This window comes from Phaethon aethereus (genome assembly GCF_964289735.1).
Source record: "Phaethon aethereus genome assembly, chromosome: 12".
Lineage (NCBI taxonomy): Eukaryota > Metazoa > Chordata > Aves > Phaethontiformes > Phaethontidae > Phaethon > Phaethon aethereus.
Genome location: NC_138588.1, coordinates 17564481 through 17583331, shown reverse-complemented (window position 1 = coordinate 17583331; position 18851 = coordinate 17564481). Strand labels below are relative to the sequence as shown.

Here is an 18851-nt window from a genome sequence, read left to right as displayed (position 1 = left end):
GCCATCCAAGTAACAGTGAAGTTAATGAAGTAATAGGAGAATCATGTTAGCTGTACATGGTGTCTGTCAAAAGAGATTACAAACAGTTCACCAACACAGAGAGAATACATGATCAGTATGGAGCTGATGCAAAAGCAAGGGCAGAGAGACTTATTACCCTTTTCCTTTTGGGGCTATGAAATGGCATATGGACATTTTTCCTGGTGTTGGCCATGAAATGGCCATCATTTTTCCTAACTGCTCTGGTTTGAAGTGATGCTGTAACACAAAAATCACATCCACTCATAATATCTCAACCTCTTAAAATAAGTTTCAATGACACTTCTGTTTTTGTTTCTGTTCTGTTTTTTGCAGGACTGGGACAAGGTGTTCCTGTAGTTGGGCTCATAGTGGAAGGGGGTCCCAACGTGATCTCCATTGTTTTAGAGTGCCTACGAGAAGAACCCCCTCTCCCTGTTGTGATATGTGATGGTAGTGGACGAGCATCGGATATTCTGTCATTTGCACACAAGTATTCAGAAGAAGGAGGGTAAGATTTTGAATTCTTCACTAAAGCTGAGTCTTGCTCAGGAGAACAATGTAGGACTATGTTCCTTGCTTTCATTAAAGCTTCATAGAAAAACACCTCAGGGACAAAATGCTACTAAAAGAGGCATTTTTTGCTGTCAGTCAACTTTTGTTGCCTGTTTGATCTTAGCCTTGGTGTCAGCCTCCTTAGCTTAGATCAAACTTTCCTTTTTTTTTTTTCTTTCTGTCTCATTCATCATTCCTACCAGCTCATAGGGGTCCTGTAAGGTGTACTGTTGAAATCCTGAAGACTGAACTTCTTAACAGAAGTATATTTATAATATATAACAGGAGTAAGAGCTACGTGCATTATATTCCAGGGTGAAAGGATAGTTCAAGTTCCCTGCAAGTTTTTAGATTAATGCTGTCATTCTGAGATGCATAAGAGCCAGTCTGGATATGAATTTCTTGATTACTGTTAATCCTTCCTGAACTGCTTACCTGTACTGAATGCAAAGATGCTGTGTGTTTTCATTTATTTTCAAAATGCAGTCATTGCACTGGTGGATTAAAAATTGTTTCTCAAACAGCAGACCTTCTGAATATATACTAATTCTGGCAATATCTTCTCTTATGTCTCATTTTTCATTTAGGATAATAAGTGAATCCCTTAGGGACCAGCTTCTAGTTACCATCCAGAAAACCTTTAACTACAACAGGAATCAAGCTCATCAGCTGTTCATCATTCTTATGGAGTGCATGAAGAAAAAAGAACTTGTAAGTGTCCTAAAAGTAGTTCACAAAGATAATTTCTGTGACCAACCTTTGTAAGAATACTTTCAAGTGCCATTCTCACAGAGTTACAGTTTAAACTTTTTTTTTCCTTTCCATATAGCTCCATAAATGTACACAATTATTCATCCATAAGCATAGGCCAAGAAGGGGATTTTGTCTTCTGGAAAGCCTCTAAAACCAGTTTCAGATTCTTCTGTGTAAGTTGATAGGAGTCTTTTTTCACGGACTTCCACAAGGCAGACTAAGACACTGAGATAAATGCACTAAAACCAGGATCAACTGCAGATGAGGAAATGCAGATGAGATCTACTCCCGCAGTAGAGGAAAGATAACTGAAGAAAGGGTTCCTAGGAGCGATGAGCATTCAGAGTGCATCAGCACGTTTTGGTCTTCTGATATAGTTACTTTTTAACAGCCCTTCATTTCAGTTAAATGGGCTATTCAGGTCTTTCAAAAGAAATTGAAGCATTAAGTGTTCTTGAAGATCCCAGCCTTGCTTGATCCTGGCTTGTTGCAGGTACAGTTCTATGTACTGTACCACTCAGTCAGGTTCCTGCCTCTCTGCCATATCCCAGCTGCAGAGAAAACTGTGCTTAGGAAAAGAAAATCTTTAACATTCACATCTGTCATCTGTGAACAGTGTCTTGCAGTTGTGTTCACTGTGCCTGCGGCTTTGCAGGCATAATGAATCTTTGCGTGTTTTCCTTTGAATAATTGTCTTAGTGAATTTTTGTAAATATGACCTCTCCCTTGAGTCCTGGTATAATTCCATTTAATTCTTTCATACAAATCCTAAGCAGCTGTTTTAATAGCAGATGAGCAGTTTGATGGATTTTTTGTGGTTTTTTAATTACAACTGGAACTGGTATGGCTGATATTTTTATCTTTTTTGCTGAAGTTGTATATTTCTACTAGACAGACACAAGACAGAACTTCCACAGCCTTCTCCTCAGACTGTGTGTAGGGAATCAGATAACCAAACTGCTATTGAATTTAAGCATAAAATGTAGGGCAGTTTCATTCTTCAGGATGCCTAATTGTATCACTAAGGAAGTGACACCTACAACAGGAGCAGCTATAAAGAAACTATTCAAAGGACAGACGAAACTTTTCTCATGAAGCTGAGAAAATAGGGAATTTTTTCTAAGTTCTTAGAAAAATTATGTTTCATGCTCCCTTAAAACTAAGTGTATTTTCCTTCCACAGAAGCCACACTTTCTGTCTTTGGTCAGCGTGGAGACAAACTCTAAACTCTAGTCTTCCCAAGTTTAATACTATCTTCAATAGATGTTGTGAAACTTTTTTCTTAAAATTTTAAATAAACTGAATGTAACATTCCTTACAGTTCTTACTCTTTTTAGTAGGGAGTGTTCTTTTTATTTCTAGAAGTCATTATTTAGTTGTTCCATGAGAAATAATAAATCCTGCTCTAGTAACCAGAGAAGTATGATGAATGGGGAAAAAAAGTCTTTTCCCTCGAGTATTGGCTTGTTATTTGCCATGGCAATGCTGCATGTAGTAGCTGCCAGTGTTTGCATTTCCAGTCTCAGATTTGGAGCAAAGAAAATGAATACAATGTAATTTTTAACTATCTAAGCCCAAATCCCAACATATTTACTTCAGAATCAGTGCAGTGATTTAGTTTGAGCATGAGGTCACATGCACTGTTGTGAAAAAGGGGAGCAGCCCCTATATGTTACTTCTGTAAGTGCCATTGATTCTTAAGTAACAGCTTTTGTGCAAGTAAGATCAGAATCAAATTGTCTAACATTTGACCTGATTTACACACAGGGATCACAGAACATGAACAGGCCCACCATTTTTTGCTAGACCTATCACTACCATGCACAGGAACACTTCTGGTTCCATCTTTTTCTGTTATGTGGTTTCATATTGACTTGATGATCTTAGTGAGTGAAGGGCTAATGCAAGAACAGTACCACTTGATCCCCGCTTAGAGTAATAGAACGCAGAGCTGAACTCAGCACAATGGTACTAGTCATAATGCAAAAAAACTTCCTCAAATCTGTACATCAAGCTTTGTGGTAGTTCTCTTTTTTCCCAGTGATCAAAGTACCAACCAAGGCATTATTTTTACACTGCTCTTGAGCCATTAAAGTAAATAGTGGAAATGAGGAGATCACTTTTATCAGATCAGAATTTTCCCTGATGTTCCAGTCAAGGAACAAAGAGGAGCACAAAAAAAGTCAGAAACCCAGTTGCATCATACCCACTGAATGAAGTCTGATTCTCTGAGATGTCCTGTTCTACTTTTCAACATTTCTCTTTATATCTCAGATCAGTAGAAAGGTGGCTAGCAAAGAGTTTGGAACATAAAGAAAGTTTATGTTATGAAGAAATTTAGTGATGTTTGCTATTTTTTCTTTCTCCTGGTTTGGAAAGATGGACACTAAAATTGGTTTTGAAATTTTTCAGATGTTAAGTAAAATTATTTCTTAAAGTATAATGCCAACTGTACTGTTGTATATTCTCTGCCATAGACATGCCCGTAGGAGCCTAGCCTCTCACAGGTAAAAGCTCATACAAAATATTCAGTGAAGTTAGGGGATTTTGGCTGAGTCAAGGAACACATGAAAAAACATGATCAGTGGCTCTCAGGATTAACCTACAAAGCCATTCTCAACACCTTTCAGGAAGTTTTTCTATGACAATTAAAACAACCTACAATTGGGATGGGAATCTGTGTAAAGCAATCACCAGGTTGTTTGCAGAGTTTATACCAGTTTCATATACCACCAAAAAGCTGGCCTTTTTCTAGAGATTATGCTGGGCATTGGCTCATGCCCCTGACTTTTCTTTATAATGCTGATCTCTGCTGCCAAGGAGATGCTTGCTTTCATATCTATACATTTCAAGATAACAACTAAATACTTGAATGCCAACAAGTCATTTCCCGCCTTCTGTATGGTATCATAGAAGTCTCTTCTCCTAATTGTGTTTCCCTTCTTCCCTCATTCTCTCCAATGCTTTTCTCTCCAAGGTTCATTACATTTGATGCTGAATTCCCTTTAGTGTGGGAGGGATTTCTGCAAGAAGAGAAGGCCCATTTTAGTTTTATCTCTGTTCCTTGATTTTTTGATCAGATTTTGATAGTACTTATTTCTTGGGTTCATAAAAGCCAGATGATGCAATTTTGAATTATTTTTAGCAACATCTATTTAAATACCTTTGCCAGAACTAAATTGTCTAAGGATTAATCCAGCTGCAAATGTCTCTTGGAACAGAACGTGACAAATGCTGTATTTTCTAGTAATGCAGCTCTGTACTGCAATCAGCTAGACACCCATCCATGCTTTTTTCTTATGCATTCAGAAGTATTACCAGCATGACCAGTTGATTATATAAAATCTTACTTAAGGGCTCCAAATGTGAAGTCTGGAGATTGTCTGGGTAATAAAAATGTACTGTTGATATGTTTACATTTGTATGGTGCCAAGGTTAGTTCCATACATAAGCCTTTGTCAGAAGTCAAGTTGGTAATAAGCATGACTATGATAAGCTGACTGTAAGAGTCAGCCTTCCCAGAAGAACTGGTTGAGAAAAGATAGCCCACAGCTACCTGAGTGAGACTGCTTTGACTTTAAAATGCACATCAGAGCTGGCCTGATTTACTCAGCAAAATTCACACTGACTGTGCAGCGTAAGGAGGCTTATGGTTTGCATTTGTTGATAATTTTGTCTGCTTTCTTGTTAATTAATAAATTTTGTCCGTTAGGTCTTCTCTTTTCTAATGTCATGTATTTTTGTGTTCATGCAAAATCTATTATAACTGTTGAGAAATTGCTATTCCCAATACTTAGTGCTAGTATCTGCTGTGAAGAGTTGCTTTTGGAGAATGAAGAATTTGTTATTTTTTGTCTGCATTCAGTAGTAACTTAATTAACATAGAATATTAGGTTATTCTGCTTTTGAATTATTAATCTTTTAATATGTAGTTCAAAGGCTAAGCTTTATACGAGTTACTGTTTCTAAAATCAGTGAACTGTAATGGACTCAACTAAGCAAATGTGACTCGAAATAATTGCTTTTCTTTATTAGTTGATTCCGCTTTTTTGTTTGTCAATATGTTGCATATCTTGTAACTAAAAAGTACTTGAGTGTTATTGTTAATAAAATTAATGCCATGATAGTTATCTCAGGTAACTAGCATTTCCATTTCCAAGATGGCATTTCCATTACTACTGGAAAGTAATAGAACTGTCAGAAAACAATCAGTTTGGCATGGCAGTTTTGTCACCATTTTTCAAAATTCACGGATTTGGTGAAGAATTTCATCAAGTTTGTTATGTTTACTATGGCAGGGATGGTTTAGGATAACTTTATTGAAAGAATTTAATTAAATGCTTTTGTGAAAGTTAAATTTCAAAGAAAAATTGAGTGGAACTGTATTTTTTGAAAAATCTCAAATCTTAGAAAATAATAAAGCTTCACTGTTCTGCTCTTTTTTGTATCTGTATATTTAGTCTCTCTTTCATGTGTTGTAATTTTGTGTGTTTGGTTTTATGCTATCCTTTAGATTACAGTGTTCCGCATGGGGTCTGAAGGGCAACAGGACATTGAGATGTCTATCTTAACTGCTCTCCTCAAAGGTGGGTTTTGTGTTTTGCAAGCAATTAGGAAGGATGCACCGACTGATGCCAAGAAGACAGTCCTATACACTGTCTAAGGTTCACTCCCGATGTTTAAGTCTCTGATTTATTTGCTTGGATTCTAACAAGTAACCTGAACACACTTGGCTTAAAATTCAGATTAGCTTGAGGCATAAAATGTAGATTGAAATTTTTGTGTGGCTTTCCTCACCTAAAGCCTGGGATGGGAATGCTGTAACAACTATACTACTGATATTTCAACACATTTTATTGCAGTTCTAGCATATTTTAACAAAGTTAAGTCATCTAATCTTCCTGCCTTTTTTCTTTTTTTTTTCTGTCTGGAAGCTCTTTAGGCTTTAGGGCAAGATTTAGGATCAGTTCTATATTTATTTGGAGTTTGTTATGTTCACGGAAACAACTATTTTCTCTCTGCAGGTATATAGTAGTTGATACGGGCTCTATATGGGATCACTGGAGTCCCCAAAGCTAAGAGATAAAGAGAGGAATTACTATACTCATATCTACAGCATTGGCCAGAGGAGCTGAGGAGTCTTTTAGAATAGTTAAATGTTTATCTTTAGTATCAGAATATAAAGTCAATGTGGATGCTTTAAGGAAAAAAAGGAGACGATCTGGTTAATCTTTTTGAATGTAGGATTATGGGATTAAATGGAAGATGCTGTAAATTGATTTGATGCATCCACTGCATTGTGGTAGAATTATTTAATGGTAGTATGATATGGATTCAGGCTTGCTGTTTTCTAGTTCTTGGAGAAGTCAGTTACAGGTTATCCAATCTTGGTTCATCATGCATGAAATACTAAACATTTGTGTGTTTCTCTTTAGGTACCAATGCATCTGCTCCAGACCAGCTCAGCCTGGCTTTGGCCTGGAATCGTGTAGATATTGCACGCAGCCAAATCTTTGTCTTTGGACACCACTGGCCAGTAAGACAAAATTTTCCTAGTCATATTGTTTGCTAACAATTTAAAATAAGTGGCGGACTATTCACACCTTGGATTTTGTTGGCAGGAGAAACAGTATTGAATTCTGATTTATGCCGAACTGATGTAGGACATCTCAGAATGACCTGTTGATTTTGAAACTTCCTTATACTGCCATTTGCAGATAATTAGCAATAATTCAAACTCTGTGAAAGAAAGAAAAGCAATTTCAGGACAAGCATAAAAATAGCCTTATTTAAGATTCCTTGTAGGATTTGAAAGGGGGGCTGTGGAGCATTTACTGGAAACAATCTGTGGCCTTACATACAATTGGACAATAGCAATCCTGGTCACCTCCAGTGAAGTTGTGTGACGCCCTAGCATTGCTTAGACTTCTGACTGTCTGTGTCATTGACATGCTAGCAGTTGGCAAGGTCCCCAGCTACTTATCAAAGCATGCAGCAAGGAAATTCACAGAGCTGCTTAGAAGGAATTGTGTGCTCACTTCATTAACAGTTGTGAAAATCTCTATTTGGATTAATGGAGCAAAATCCTGATGACCAAAACAAACCATTGTAGAAAACAAGCCTGTGGCAGGCAGAACTGTGCCAAAGGAACCAAGCAGCAGATCTTCAGTAAAGCTGTTGGTGCTGAAATTGGATTTCCTTTCTCAATTTGTTGGAGTTTGATGCTGCACTAGTTGAAGTCAGTGGTGAAACACTGCAGTGCCTTTATTCATCTGTGTAACTAAAATCCTCTATTTAAGTCACTTCCATGTCTCACTGTATTGGTGCTTTTTGCTTTACTGTGTGTGAACCACCTGTTGTTGAATTACTATAAAGGGAGGAAATGAGCCTAAAAGAGGCAATGCGAATGAAGTGCAATAATTTTTTTTTTTAATTAGATGTCTTTCGTGAAACTATGCAATAAAATGACACACAAAGGAACACTGTTCATGTGCACACTGTACGTAATGGTGAGATTTATTTCATTTGGAAGCCCATATAATTAAACTAATGTTGCTGCATATGCTGTTTTATTCCTTCACTTATTGTAACGGGATGTTTCCAATATTCAAGGTTTGTTAAAATGCTTATAAAGGGAGGATTTAATCATGCTAAATGTTATGAAGTATTATTACTGTAAAACATTTATTTGGATGAAATGTTCAAATATCCATATTATTGTGGCTAGATTCAGACGTACCACCTAGCAACTGAAGCCAGTTACTGCTTTGGCCTATTTCATACTCATTCTCTGCAACAATTTGTGGAAACAGTGTCAGCCAATTGCAATTCACTGTCATTTCAAATTCATAAAGATTACTTTCTAACTAGCATGTGCTGCAAGTTGACAGTTGCAGATTTGCCCAGGCTTATGAATGGATTCATGGTAGCTAGGCAGGGAAGATTTTTTTTTTAAGACAAACAAAACCACAGAAAACAAGCCTCATTAAAAGCTTGGTTCTGTAGTTCTCTGTGCAGAGTACCGATAGTTATAATCCGGTTTACATGTTTGTGGAGGTTATATAACCTAAGCATTAGCTGGAGCAAGTTAAGCCTCCAAATCACAGACAAGTAGTGTCAAGTTACTTGCATGTGTGCCTGCCTGTCTTGGGTAGATAGGTTGGAAAAGGGAAGGGCTTTGCAAAGAGTAAACATGTCTGAAGAGGTATAAACAGAAATCTTGTCTGCAGAATGTAAATGAAACAGTTAGTGGCTCTCTTCCCTCTCCTTTCTGCCTCTGCAGTATGGATGCTATTTGGCATCATCCAACATTCTTGTTAAGCTCTTTCTGTCCAACTCCTTATCCTGCTTGTTGCTATTTATTTTGACACCTGTTGCTTTCGCTGAGAGCAAAGAAACTGAAGTGTCACAAAATTGAGTAGTGTCTCTTTTCAGTCCTCTCTCGCTGATTTTATTTTACGAGAGAAATCCTCCACAGTCTACCTACTTGACTACTTTGACTTTCAGTGTTATTGACTACATTAGACATAACAGCTGTAAAAAAAGTGTAAAGCTGTGGCTATGCAAAAATGTCCTTATACTTAAGGAAATAAAAATTTTTAGTTGGCTGCATGTGAGAAGTGGTGACTGGGGAGCAATTTCAATAGGAGTGTATGCAATGAAATAGTCACTGTATGATCAACTAGATGTCTAATACTTCTAATGCATTATTAAATACAGCCTTTAGGAAGCCTTACAGCTCCTGATGGTATAGCTCCTGAGAAAGAAAAGAAATCTCCAGCAGTTCAGACTAAAGCAGCCAGAGGGAAAGGAAAAGGGAAGAAAAAGGGCGGAAAAGGAAAAGAAGAGCCAGAAGAAGAAACAGACCCAAGAAAGCTTGAACTCCTGAACTGGGTGAGATGAAAGTATTTATATTAAGATGAAGAGTTCTATTTTTTTTCATCTTGAGGGAGATGAAGAGAGACGGAAAATACACATTTTTGTTCTATAAAATGCTCATTTGCACATTCTTACAAGATCAGCAACAGATTGTGTAGGGATGCTGTTCAGTCTTTGAGCCAGGAATCCTCCTGTCAGCCCATGTGCACCACATGGAGCCATACCACAACAGTACCACTCAGTGCTTATCTGCTGCATCTTCTTCCCTGCACTTCTCAAGGAAATAAGAACACCAGTGAACATCTTCATCCTTCCTTGTACATGTTGTTTATCCAGTGAAGGCAGTTGAAACATTTCAATTTCCAGGTGCTTCATTTTCCAGTTGCAGTAGGTTAGATTGTTCTATTGTCTGGATTGAAGTTCATGTGTCAAGGGGATTGCTGTTCAAGGGGTTTTCCTCTCTCCTACTGGGTCTAACCCATTAGACCATATTAAGAGACTATCCATTAGGCTTCCTGACCAATATTTTCCAAAGGCAAAGGTAAGTTGGTGAAGGAAGAGGAGGTGCTTCTTCACAAATGATTTGAGTCTTTCAGCGTTATATGTTGCCTTTTCTCTGTGACTGTCGTGGTTTAGCCCCAGCCGGCAACTAAGCACCACGCAGCCGCTCGCTCACTCCCCCTCCCGCAGTGGGACGGGGGAGAGAATTAGGAAAAACCTCGTGGGTTGAGATAAACACGGTTTAATAGGACAGAAAGAAAGAAGGGAACAATAATGATAATACCAACAAAGGAATGTACAAGAACAAGTGAGGCCCAATACAGCGATTGCTCACCACCCCGTGATCGACAGCCCGTCCCCGAGCAGCGATTTCCGCCCCCCGGCCAACTCCAGTTTATGTACTGGGCATGACGTCGGATGGTAGGGAATATCTCTTTGGCCAGTCTGGGTCAGCTGTCCCGGCTGTGTCCCCTCCCAGCTCCCCGTGCACCCCCAGCCTGCTCGCTGGCAGGCCAGCACAAGAAGCTGGACTGTCCTTGACGGCTCAGCAACAACCCAAAACATCAGCACATTATCAACAGTTCCTCATCCCAAATCCAAAACACAGTCTCACACTAGCTTCTGTGAGGAAAACCAGCTCTATCCTGGCTGAAACCAGGACAGTGACACAGCAGTTTGAGTGGATTATACTCATGCAAGTCATCAGGGTAAATTATGTCAACCTCTTCTTCAACGTATACAGTGCATTTTTCTTAAATTTTAACTTGTTCCTATCATGTTGAGCAAGTAAATATCTTTTTCATATAATGTGTCAAGCATGGTATGCCTGGTTTATTTAAACATACTAAACAAAATGAGTGAAAGCTACAGCTGTATTGCTAAAGGTTTCCTTCACTGCTATCTTCTTGCCCAAGACCTCATCAGAAAACTCTATGATCTGTATTGACTTGCACACAGGTAAAATACCATTTTCTGAATTCCTTTTCACTTATAGATTAATCAACATATTTGGGAACTTGGGAATATCCTAAGTAATGAAAATGTTTGTGGTTGTTGGCCAACCAACTTTTCTGTGCTCATGTAATCTCACATTCTCCATTCTGCAATTCAGGTGAATTCCCTGGAGCAGGCTATGCTGGATGCACTGGTTCTGGATCGAGTAGACTTTGTGAAACTACTTATTGAGAATGGAGTGAACATGCAGCACTTTCTCACTATTCCTCGACTGGAAGAACTTTATAATACTGTGAGTAGGAAGAAATAATAAAATGCCCTCTGGTATCTTTGCTAACAGAGGCATCCATTTTCTTCTTCTCCTTCTGAGATATGCTTGTTTTTCCAAAGAAGCTCTGAGCCCTGACAATACACAGAAGTTGGATAGCAGTGAAGGGAGACAAGTGCTACTACATATAGTGTCCTATTGTTTTCCTACATACAGACATTCCTAATTAATAAGCCTACAGCAGCTTTCAGAAACTGCTGCAGTTTGTTATGTAAATATCGTGATGTATTTAAAATGCACGTTCAGAACACTTAAAGAACAAATGTAAATAATAAAAATTTAATACCAACCAGTAGTGATCATTTACTTTTAATCTCAATTACTTTTTGTGTATGTATACTTTAATATTATTGAAATAAGCCTGTAAATTTGATGAAGTACTTATGCAGGAACTTTTATTCTTAGCACATTGCAGAAATCAGTGTGATTTTTCCTTGTGACCCAGCAAAGCAAAATGTTTTTCCCAAAACCACAGAACATCATGCTTTTTTATTCAAATTCTCCCTGACCCAACCCACAGCAAATTCATCATGAACATAACTATTTCTAGACTTTCTTCCCACCATTTAAGTGGCACCTAGTCTAGGGCAGCATTCATACAACATATATAATCTCAGTCTAGTCTTCCAATCCTTTTATGGCTCCTGCAGCAAGTACAAGTTCAGACAGTACCACAAACTGTTGTGACTTGAGTCACCACATAAAAGATTGTAAGAAAGGGATTAAACAGCTCTTGATAGAAATGTGTTTGTCATTGTAGCCCAGTTTCTTCTTTTCACCCCTGCAGAGTGTGATGGCACATGGTTGCCTGAAGTTCTGCTTACAATGCCAGATCATTAATTACATTTGTGTTTGCAAAAAACCTGAAGAATTAAGCTCTAAATGACTGTGAATAATTTGTGTTTCAGAGATTGGGTCCACCAAATACACTGCATTTGCTAGTCAGAGATGTGAAAAAGGTAAGACTAACTAACAGCAGCATTACATTTGCATGATTACATTAACCACAACATCATGTAAACATGTGAGTCAACAGTAAAAGCAAGCATATCATGGGGGAAAGCAGGCATTTGAAATTAGATGGTAGCTGTTAAGAAAGGAAAGTTAAATTACTTCTTGAGACAAACAGTGATGTCAGTCTCAATTGGGTATGGCTATACTGCACTGCTAGTAATTTAAAAAATAAGGAGAGGAAAGTTAAGCTCCTAGTAGTGTAATATATCATTTGAGATTTAGGCTGATATTGTTTCTTCTCTACAAGAAGCTCCTAATGCAGTATTACAAAGGTGGAGAGGAAGGAAAGGCCTTCTAGGTTAACTGGAAGCCCCACTCGCAGGCACAGAATTTGTTCCCTTTTGTTTGTTTCCTTGTGTGTTTTTTAGTTACTTTTCTCCCAAGTAATCCTACTTTTACCTGGGAGAAAATCTGTTCTGTTTCTCAGTGCTACAAATGCTAAATTTGTTACTCATTTGTTTCCATTGCATATAAATGCGTTCATTACACATGAATAGAGTCATTGGAAGATTTGTTGTTGTTTTATTTGCTCTCTTTGAGGTTTTGGAGCTTTTATTCAGTGAAATTTAGCTACATGAAATAGCCTGTGTTCCTTTTTGCAAGGAAAAGTCCATTTATTCCTGGGAGGTTTAGATGTGGGAATTGTGCAGTCCTGGGTTAATGTACAATTCATATTGATCTGTTTCATAGTTTAACACGTTTCTCATTCAGTATTTGTCTTTTTGAGTGTTACTAATACTCTTCTGCATTCTGTTTTCTGTCTGTTTCTCCTCCTTTTCATTGCATTTTCATGGTTCACTCGTTCAGCGGCAGTCTCGGGGATTCAGTTGGGTTAACATGGAGGTGATGTGTTTGCTTAGGATGTAGTTGTTTCATCATAGCAACTGCTCAGTGGTGCTGTAGAATCACTTATAGTTGTAGGTTGTAGCTTGAACAATAAAGCACAGTTTTCAGCTCGTGGTTCTAGCAGAGTCAATGCCACTATCCAGTTTTTAAGTGTAGCAGTGGAAATGATAGTCTGCCTTTTTCTTTGATTCGGGGCTGCACATTAATCTAAATCATGTTCTGCATTGTAGTCTTAACTCTGTAGATAATATTATGATGACATACAAGTTTCCGTAAGATGTAAAGTATGCTTGATATTCACCGTGAAATTAAGTCATGTTTTTATACTGGATTAATGTTAATCAGTACAAAGTTACTCAATTTCATCAATACAACCCTTGCAAACAACTCAGGCTTGTATGGACACTGACATACTGTATGAGTAAATCAAATGAAATTTTTTCCTCAACTATAAATACTGCCAGCAACGAAACAAAAAAAATCTGGCCCCCGAATTTTTTCATTATGTGAATCAGTTATTATTAAGTTTGTACAAATATTCGGAGACTGAAACCAGTGGCTGTAAATAATACCCATGTGCCAGTTTAAACATGACATGGTGGTCTAGCCAGGCAATTTAATATATGTTATGTTTTCATATTCTAAGTCCTTATTTTGTATTCTTTTTTATTTTTTGGTAGGGAAACCTTCCACCAGATTATCATATCAGCCTAATAGATATTGGTCTTGTACTTGAGTATCTCATGGGTGGAGCTTATCGCTGCAATTATACTCGAAAAAGTTTTCGGACTCTTTATAATAATTTATTTGGACCGAAGAGGGTAAGATTGAGTTCATCCTGGATGTGCCCATCGTGCTGATGGTGGAAAATAAGTAATACTCTGTTCCTTTGTGTGCAACACTACATGTTAAATTCTAAAGAAATGCTGCAAGACCGAAGTTGAAACTCTGGCAGTGGAGTTATATAACAAACCTGTAAAACACCTATGTTAAAGGATGGGAGGACCCAAAAGGTGGTAAATACATTGATCTGGAGGTGAATTTCCTCCTATCTCAGTAGTTTACAATCCAAGCATTCCTAACTGTGGTGTTTGCGTATTTACATATTCTTACTTGAGCTGTAGCTTGACCTTTTAGCTCTCTCATAACTGTAAACTGTATTGGTCAAGCTGTGCCTACTGATGAAGTAATTATAACCAACAATAGCCTTAACTTGGGTAAGGCAGAGAGTTTAGTCTGGATACAGAAGAGCTATGAACCTGTTACAATAGTTCTTGTAAAGAACTGCTCTGAGCATAAATCTTATCGTACAGAAGCCACTGCAATCTCAGTAAAGCATTTCATAGTCATGTACCAATCCTGAGAATATCAAGCATGGCCCTTGCTTTGTTAAATAGTCTGTTCTAAGCAAGTAGAATAATTTTCTTCATTAGCTTATTTATTTGTTTGGTTCAGCTTTGAAGGTCAAGTGAAGTTTCCTAGCCTAATTACAGAAAGTCCCACACTAGGAAACTAGTCCCATAAACGGTCAGAAGGCCCTCAAAGCCCAAGCATTCTGTAGCTGATATATAGAACATATATAGTATAGTACTATCTGATGGAACAAACAAATAAACCTTTTATGTAAAATGTAAACCAGAGATTTCACAATAGAACAGAGATTTATTTTTTTTTTAATGGGAAATTGTGAGATGTTTGAAGGTCTATTATACCTTCTTACTGTTTCCTATGGGTATCTTTACCCTGTGTGTGCTTAGAAGTGTTATTTTTTTCAAGCTTTTGTGGCCATGTTGTGATTTTAATTCTCAATGCAGTATATTACTGAATGATTCATTTAACTTTTCCATCTGAAAAAAATATTTCACTTGAGTGCAGGATGAAAAATATTGTCTAACCCATTGCCTTCCTGCAAATTCAATTAAGAGGGAGATTAGTTAATTGTACCACTATTGGTATAATTATTTAGAATAGTAAGTTTAATAATAAATACTGTACATTTGTCATGAAAATGTGTTTTTCCTTGGTATTGTTTGGTCTTTGAATTTTCCCTCCCATCTAACTGATTTTCTTTTCTATTTTTAATATTCAGCCAAAAGCTCTTAAACTACTAGGGATGGAGGTAAGTTGGATTTATTGTAAAACACTGTTTTTATAAGAGCATTTCTTGGTACAGTTCTGCTCTTGCTCTTAGCTTTTTCACTAGTACTGTGGCTTAAAGTAAATTTCAACTAGACAGAATCTTCCATTTTGCAAACAGCCTGTGAAGTAGTTCTGACTTTTTTTTGCGGGTAGGGCCATGAGAGCTGCTTAAAGCTTTTCTCAGTAGTCTTCAGGCAGTTTTTAGCACTATTATGTAATAACACATTCCATGTTGGAAGATATTGTAGATTTAATCATTCAGATGTGAACATCGATGATACTGAAAAGATCATCGAGCAGTGCTACTTACGGTCAAATCATCTTTAACCATGAAGTAAAAATTTATGCACAAATGAGGTTTTATCAAAGAGAAAACATTTAACTGGAGTGAAAACACAAGGTAGTCTGACATATTAGATGCTGTCCTCCACTATAAAACATTCTTTCTACTATAATGGCACCATGCTTTGTAAATAATGAAGGTGATCCAGAAATTTGGGTCCAACCCCTGCCTCAATTACTTGTGTGTCTGCAGAAATCTTGAATTGATCAGAATCAAATCTGAGATGATGCCTAAAAACTGACTCTGTTTTGGAGGTAGTTGCTTTTGTTTCTGAAAAAAAAGTACTTATATAGACCAGGAAGGTATACAGAGAGGCTAGGTACATTTCTCTATGAAGTATGCTTTTATAAATGCTGTGATAGTATTTGAACACAGTATATGTACATGTTGCTTGTGTTACTTCTGATGTGAGCTACACCCACATACAAAAGCCTCTATTTTCCCAAGCAGATAAGCAGCTTTCTTCTCTACAGAGAAAGTCCGGGTTATGTTTAATCTCTCTGATCTGTTTCCTATTTTCTAATGGCTCAAGGCCAAAAGCTCAGCTCTTCAGAGGTGTGATCACATGTAGGTTGCTTAGTGCTTCTCCAAAAGCACTTTTTGATTTTTCTATTTCTTTCACTGAGAAATGTTTTATGTGGCACAAACTGAAGTGTTCTCTCCACATGGCAGTGAGTGTGTGTAGCCCACTCCCTTCTTCCAGGAAAAAAAAAAACAGTGAAAGGAAAAATTAACATTTGTTTTGCTAAAGTGATCAGTAAATTGATGTGACTCCAGGTGTTTGGATTTTTTTCATATGTTGTTAAAAGATAGTGCATTATGCTGAGCTTGCTTGAACAGGAACTAATTCTGTAGAATGGTAATTGCTTTTACTTGCAATCCACTTCCGAGATTGGAATCAAGGTCTACAATGATGATGAGCTCTGTCTACACCTATATATGCAATGTTCTTCCTACATTATTTAAACCCTAATTTTCCCAATCATGGCTTTTCTCCCTTCAGGATCCTGCTTCATTGTCAGTACTTCCCTTCAGTTACTTCCATGTTGGTTGCTGTAGTAATGGCCTATCCTCCCTATCCCTTTAAGAAATGGGATACTTATACCTTCCGTTTGCACAGCATACATAAGAGGAGATTGCTTATTCAAAGGTGAAGACTCCCTTTAGTATCTTGCTGTTCTTAAGGACACTATCTGCCTGTCTTTTGCATTTGCATGTTACAATTCTCTCCACCTGCACGTCAGTCTGAAAACTGCTTTGATACCTGTAAGATGTGCAGAACTGTTCTTTAGGAATATATGCAGACATATCAAATCAGAAATTACAGTGGAACCTATTCATAGTGAATTCAGGTTTGTTAAAGCTGCATTGACACTGCAGTGGAATTCGTTAAATATTAATTAATTGTAAATCAACTTGTGCAATTACACATGCAGTAAAGATCTACTTACAATGCAGTGTAAAGTGATGCCTTCAGTACAATAGGCTCTATTGTACTTATTCAAGATGGGTGACTTGTTAATAAGTGTGCAAGAAGTGGTTCTCTGAATAAAATATTAAGCTGTGTGTGCTAGCCCAGTGCATGCTCTGTTACATGTTCTTCATAGTTTTATCGCTATTCGCATTCGCTGTAGCAAGCAGCAAAAACAAACTAGAACTTTGACTATTAATATGTCCTCTCAATACTTGTTCTGTGCATGGTGCCATTGTCAAGTAAGCTATTAAAAATTGACGGGAACAATTTTTCTTCTTTTCTTCCCAGGATGATGAGCCTCCCACCAAAGGGAAGAAAAAGAAGAAGAAAAAAGAGGAAGAGATTGATATTGATGTGGATGACCCAGAAGTCAGCCGTTTTCAGTATCCCTTTCATGAACTGATGGTATGGGCCGTGCTGATGAAACGGCAAAAGATGGCACTCTTCCTTTGGCAGCGAGGGGAGGAAACCATGGCTAAGGCACTTGTGGCCTGTAAACTGTACAAGTCTATGGCCCATGAGTCTTCTGAGAGTGAGCTGGTGGATGACATCTCTCAGGATCTGGACAACAACTCAAAGTTAGTAGAAGCAGAGCAGAGTATATGTCTACTTGATACAGGGGGTTGTCTGACTTGCTGAGAAGCTTTACTTTTAGTAAAGTACAATTGATTTCTAGAATGTAGTTTCACAGAATGCCATTTGTAGCCTATTTATCAACAGTAAACAAGCCAAAATGTGGTCACAGAATCTGAAAGCAACACTAGCAAGGAGAAGACTTGCATTTTTTCTGACAGAACTCATTTTTTCTTCAGCTTCTCTCTCTGGAAAACTAGCTAGTTTTATTTCACAAAATTATTTTTAGGATTTACTCACATAAATTAAGGAATAACTGATGATATATCTAAACTGGTCTCAAGATGTTATCTGTCTAAGCTAGTTCTCTCTGGTCACTAAAAATTCATTTGGAACTTTTGTAGACTGTCCCAAATCAAGCTTGAGACTTGATCGTTCTTGTCATTGTACATGTATGTAGAAAAATATGGCCCCCTGTAAATGGAATTAAAACCCCAAATGCAAGAAAACACTGATTTCTAAATTAAACTTCACTGCACTAATCTTGCATTTTCCAGAGATTTTGGCCAGTTGGCTGTTGAACTCTTGGATCAGTCCTATAAACATGATGAGCAGATTGCCATGAAACTACTGACCTATGAACTGAAAAACTGGAGTAATTCTACCTGCCTGAAATTGGCTGTGGCAGCTAAACACAGGGACTTCATTGCTCACACATGCAGCCAGATGCTTTTAACAGATATGTGGATGGGGCGACTACGCATGCGGAAAAACCCAGGCCTTAAGGTATTTCTGTTCTGCAGTTGTTTTCAAAGGTACAATTTGTTGCATGTAACACTACATTATGCATAATGTATGCATAGAACAAACTGGCTTACTAATTATAGATGCTTTAAGAACATACCTGTTTTAAAGCTAATTTTTTGGGTTTCCAAATTCCAAGTATCTAAGGAATGTTATCCCATGACAAAGGAAAATATAAATCCATAAAAGGCTTAGCATGATTGGAATCAGAGAGCAAAATTGTGGCTTTCAATGAATGATGAGATCTGTTCATTGAAAATGTATACCTTTGATTAAAAATTAGTTAGATACAAGCAAAAAGATCTCCACTAGGGGTCCATGCAATGGGAATAGAGGGAAAATGAACCAGACATGGATACCTGCTTCTTACATTGCATAATATTGTACCAGAAGACACAGAGTCGAGATGCTGTGTTGAAAAGAGTGAAATCTGTGCAATTGCATTGTATGAAACTATGTGATTTTTATTTCCCTCTTCTGTGAGTTGATTATTTGGTCTCTGACAAAAGAGAAACATGAGTGAGCCAATGTTAAGGAAGCAGAGCAGTGTTTGGTTTTGTGTGTTTTCACGCAAATATAATCCTTTCTTTGTTATATAATGCAGTTGCTGGCACCCATATGGAGGCCCATTATGATGGTGCCACCTTCAGTCTCACCTCCTTATTTCCTTA

General features: G+C 37.6%; 1 protein-coding gene across 1 annotated transcript in view; it reads left to right on the top strand.

Moving 5' to 3' along the window:
• The window catches only part of TRPM1 (transient receptor potential cation channel subfamily M member 1), a gene marked incomplete at its 5' end in the record, with an annotated part of 121946 nt that overhangs the window by 84533 nt on the left and 18562 nt on the right, over positions 1-18851 (top strand). The window contains 11 exons of the mRNA XM_082005080.1: positions 355-529; positions 1161-1284; positions 5840-5912; positions 6762-6862; positions 9046-9219; positions 10817-10951; positions 11896-11946; positions 13528-13668; positions 14937-14966; positions 17092-17381; positions 17934-18162. Of these exons, the coding sequence (XP_081861206.1) occupies positions 355-529; positions 1161-1284; positions 5840-5912; positions 6762-6862; positions 9046-9219; positions 10817-10951; positions 11896-11946; positions 13528-13668; positions 14937-14966; positions 17092-17381; positions 17934-18162 (1523 nt within the window). The remainder of the gene's footprint in view (positions 1-354; positions 530-1160; positions 1285-5839; positions 5913-6761; positions 6863-9045; positions 9220-10816; positions 10952-11895; positions 11947-13527; positions 13669-14936; positions 14967-17091; positions 17382-17933; positions 18163-18851) is intronic.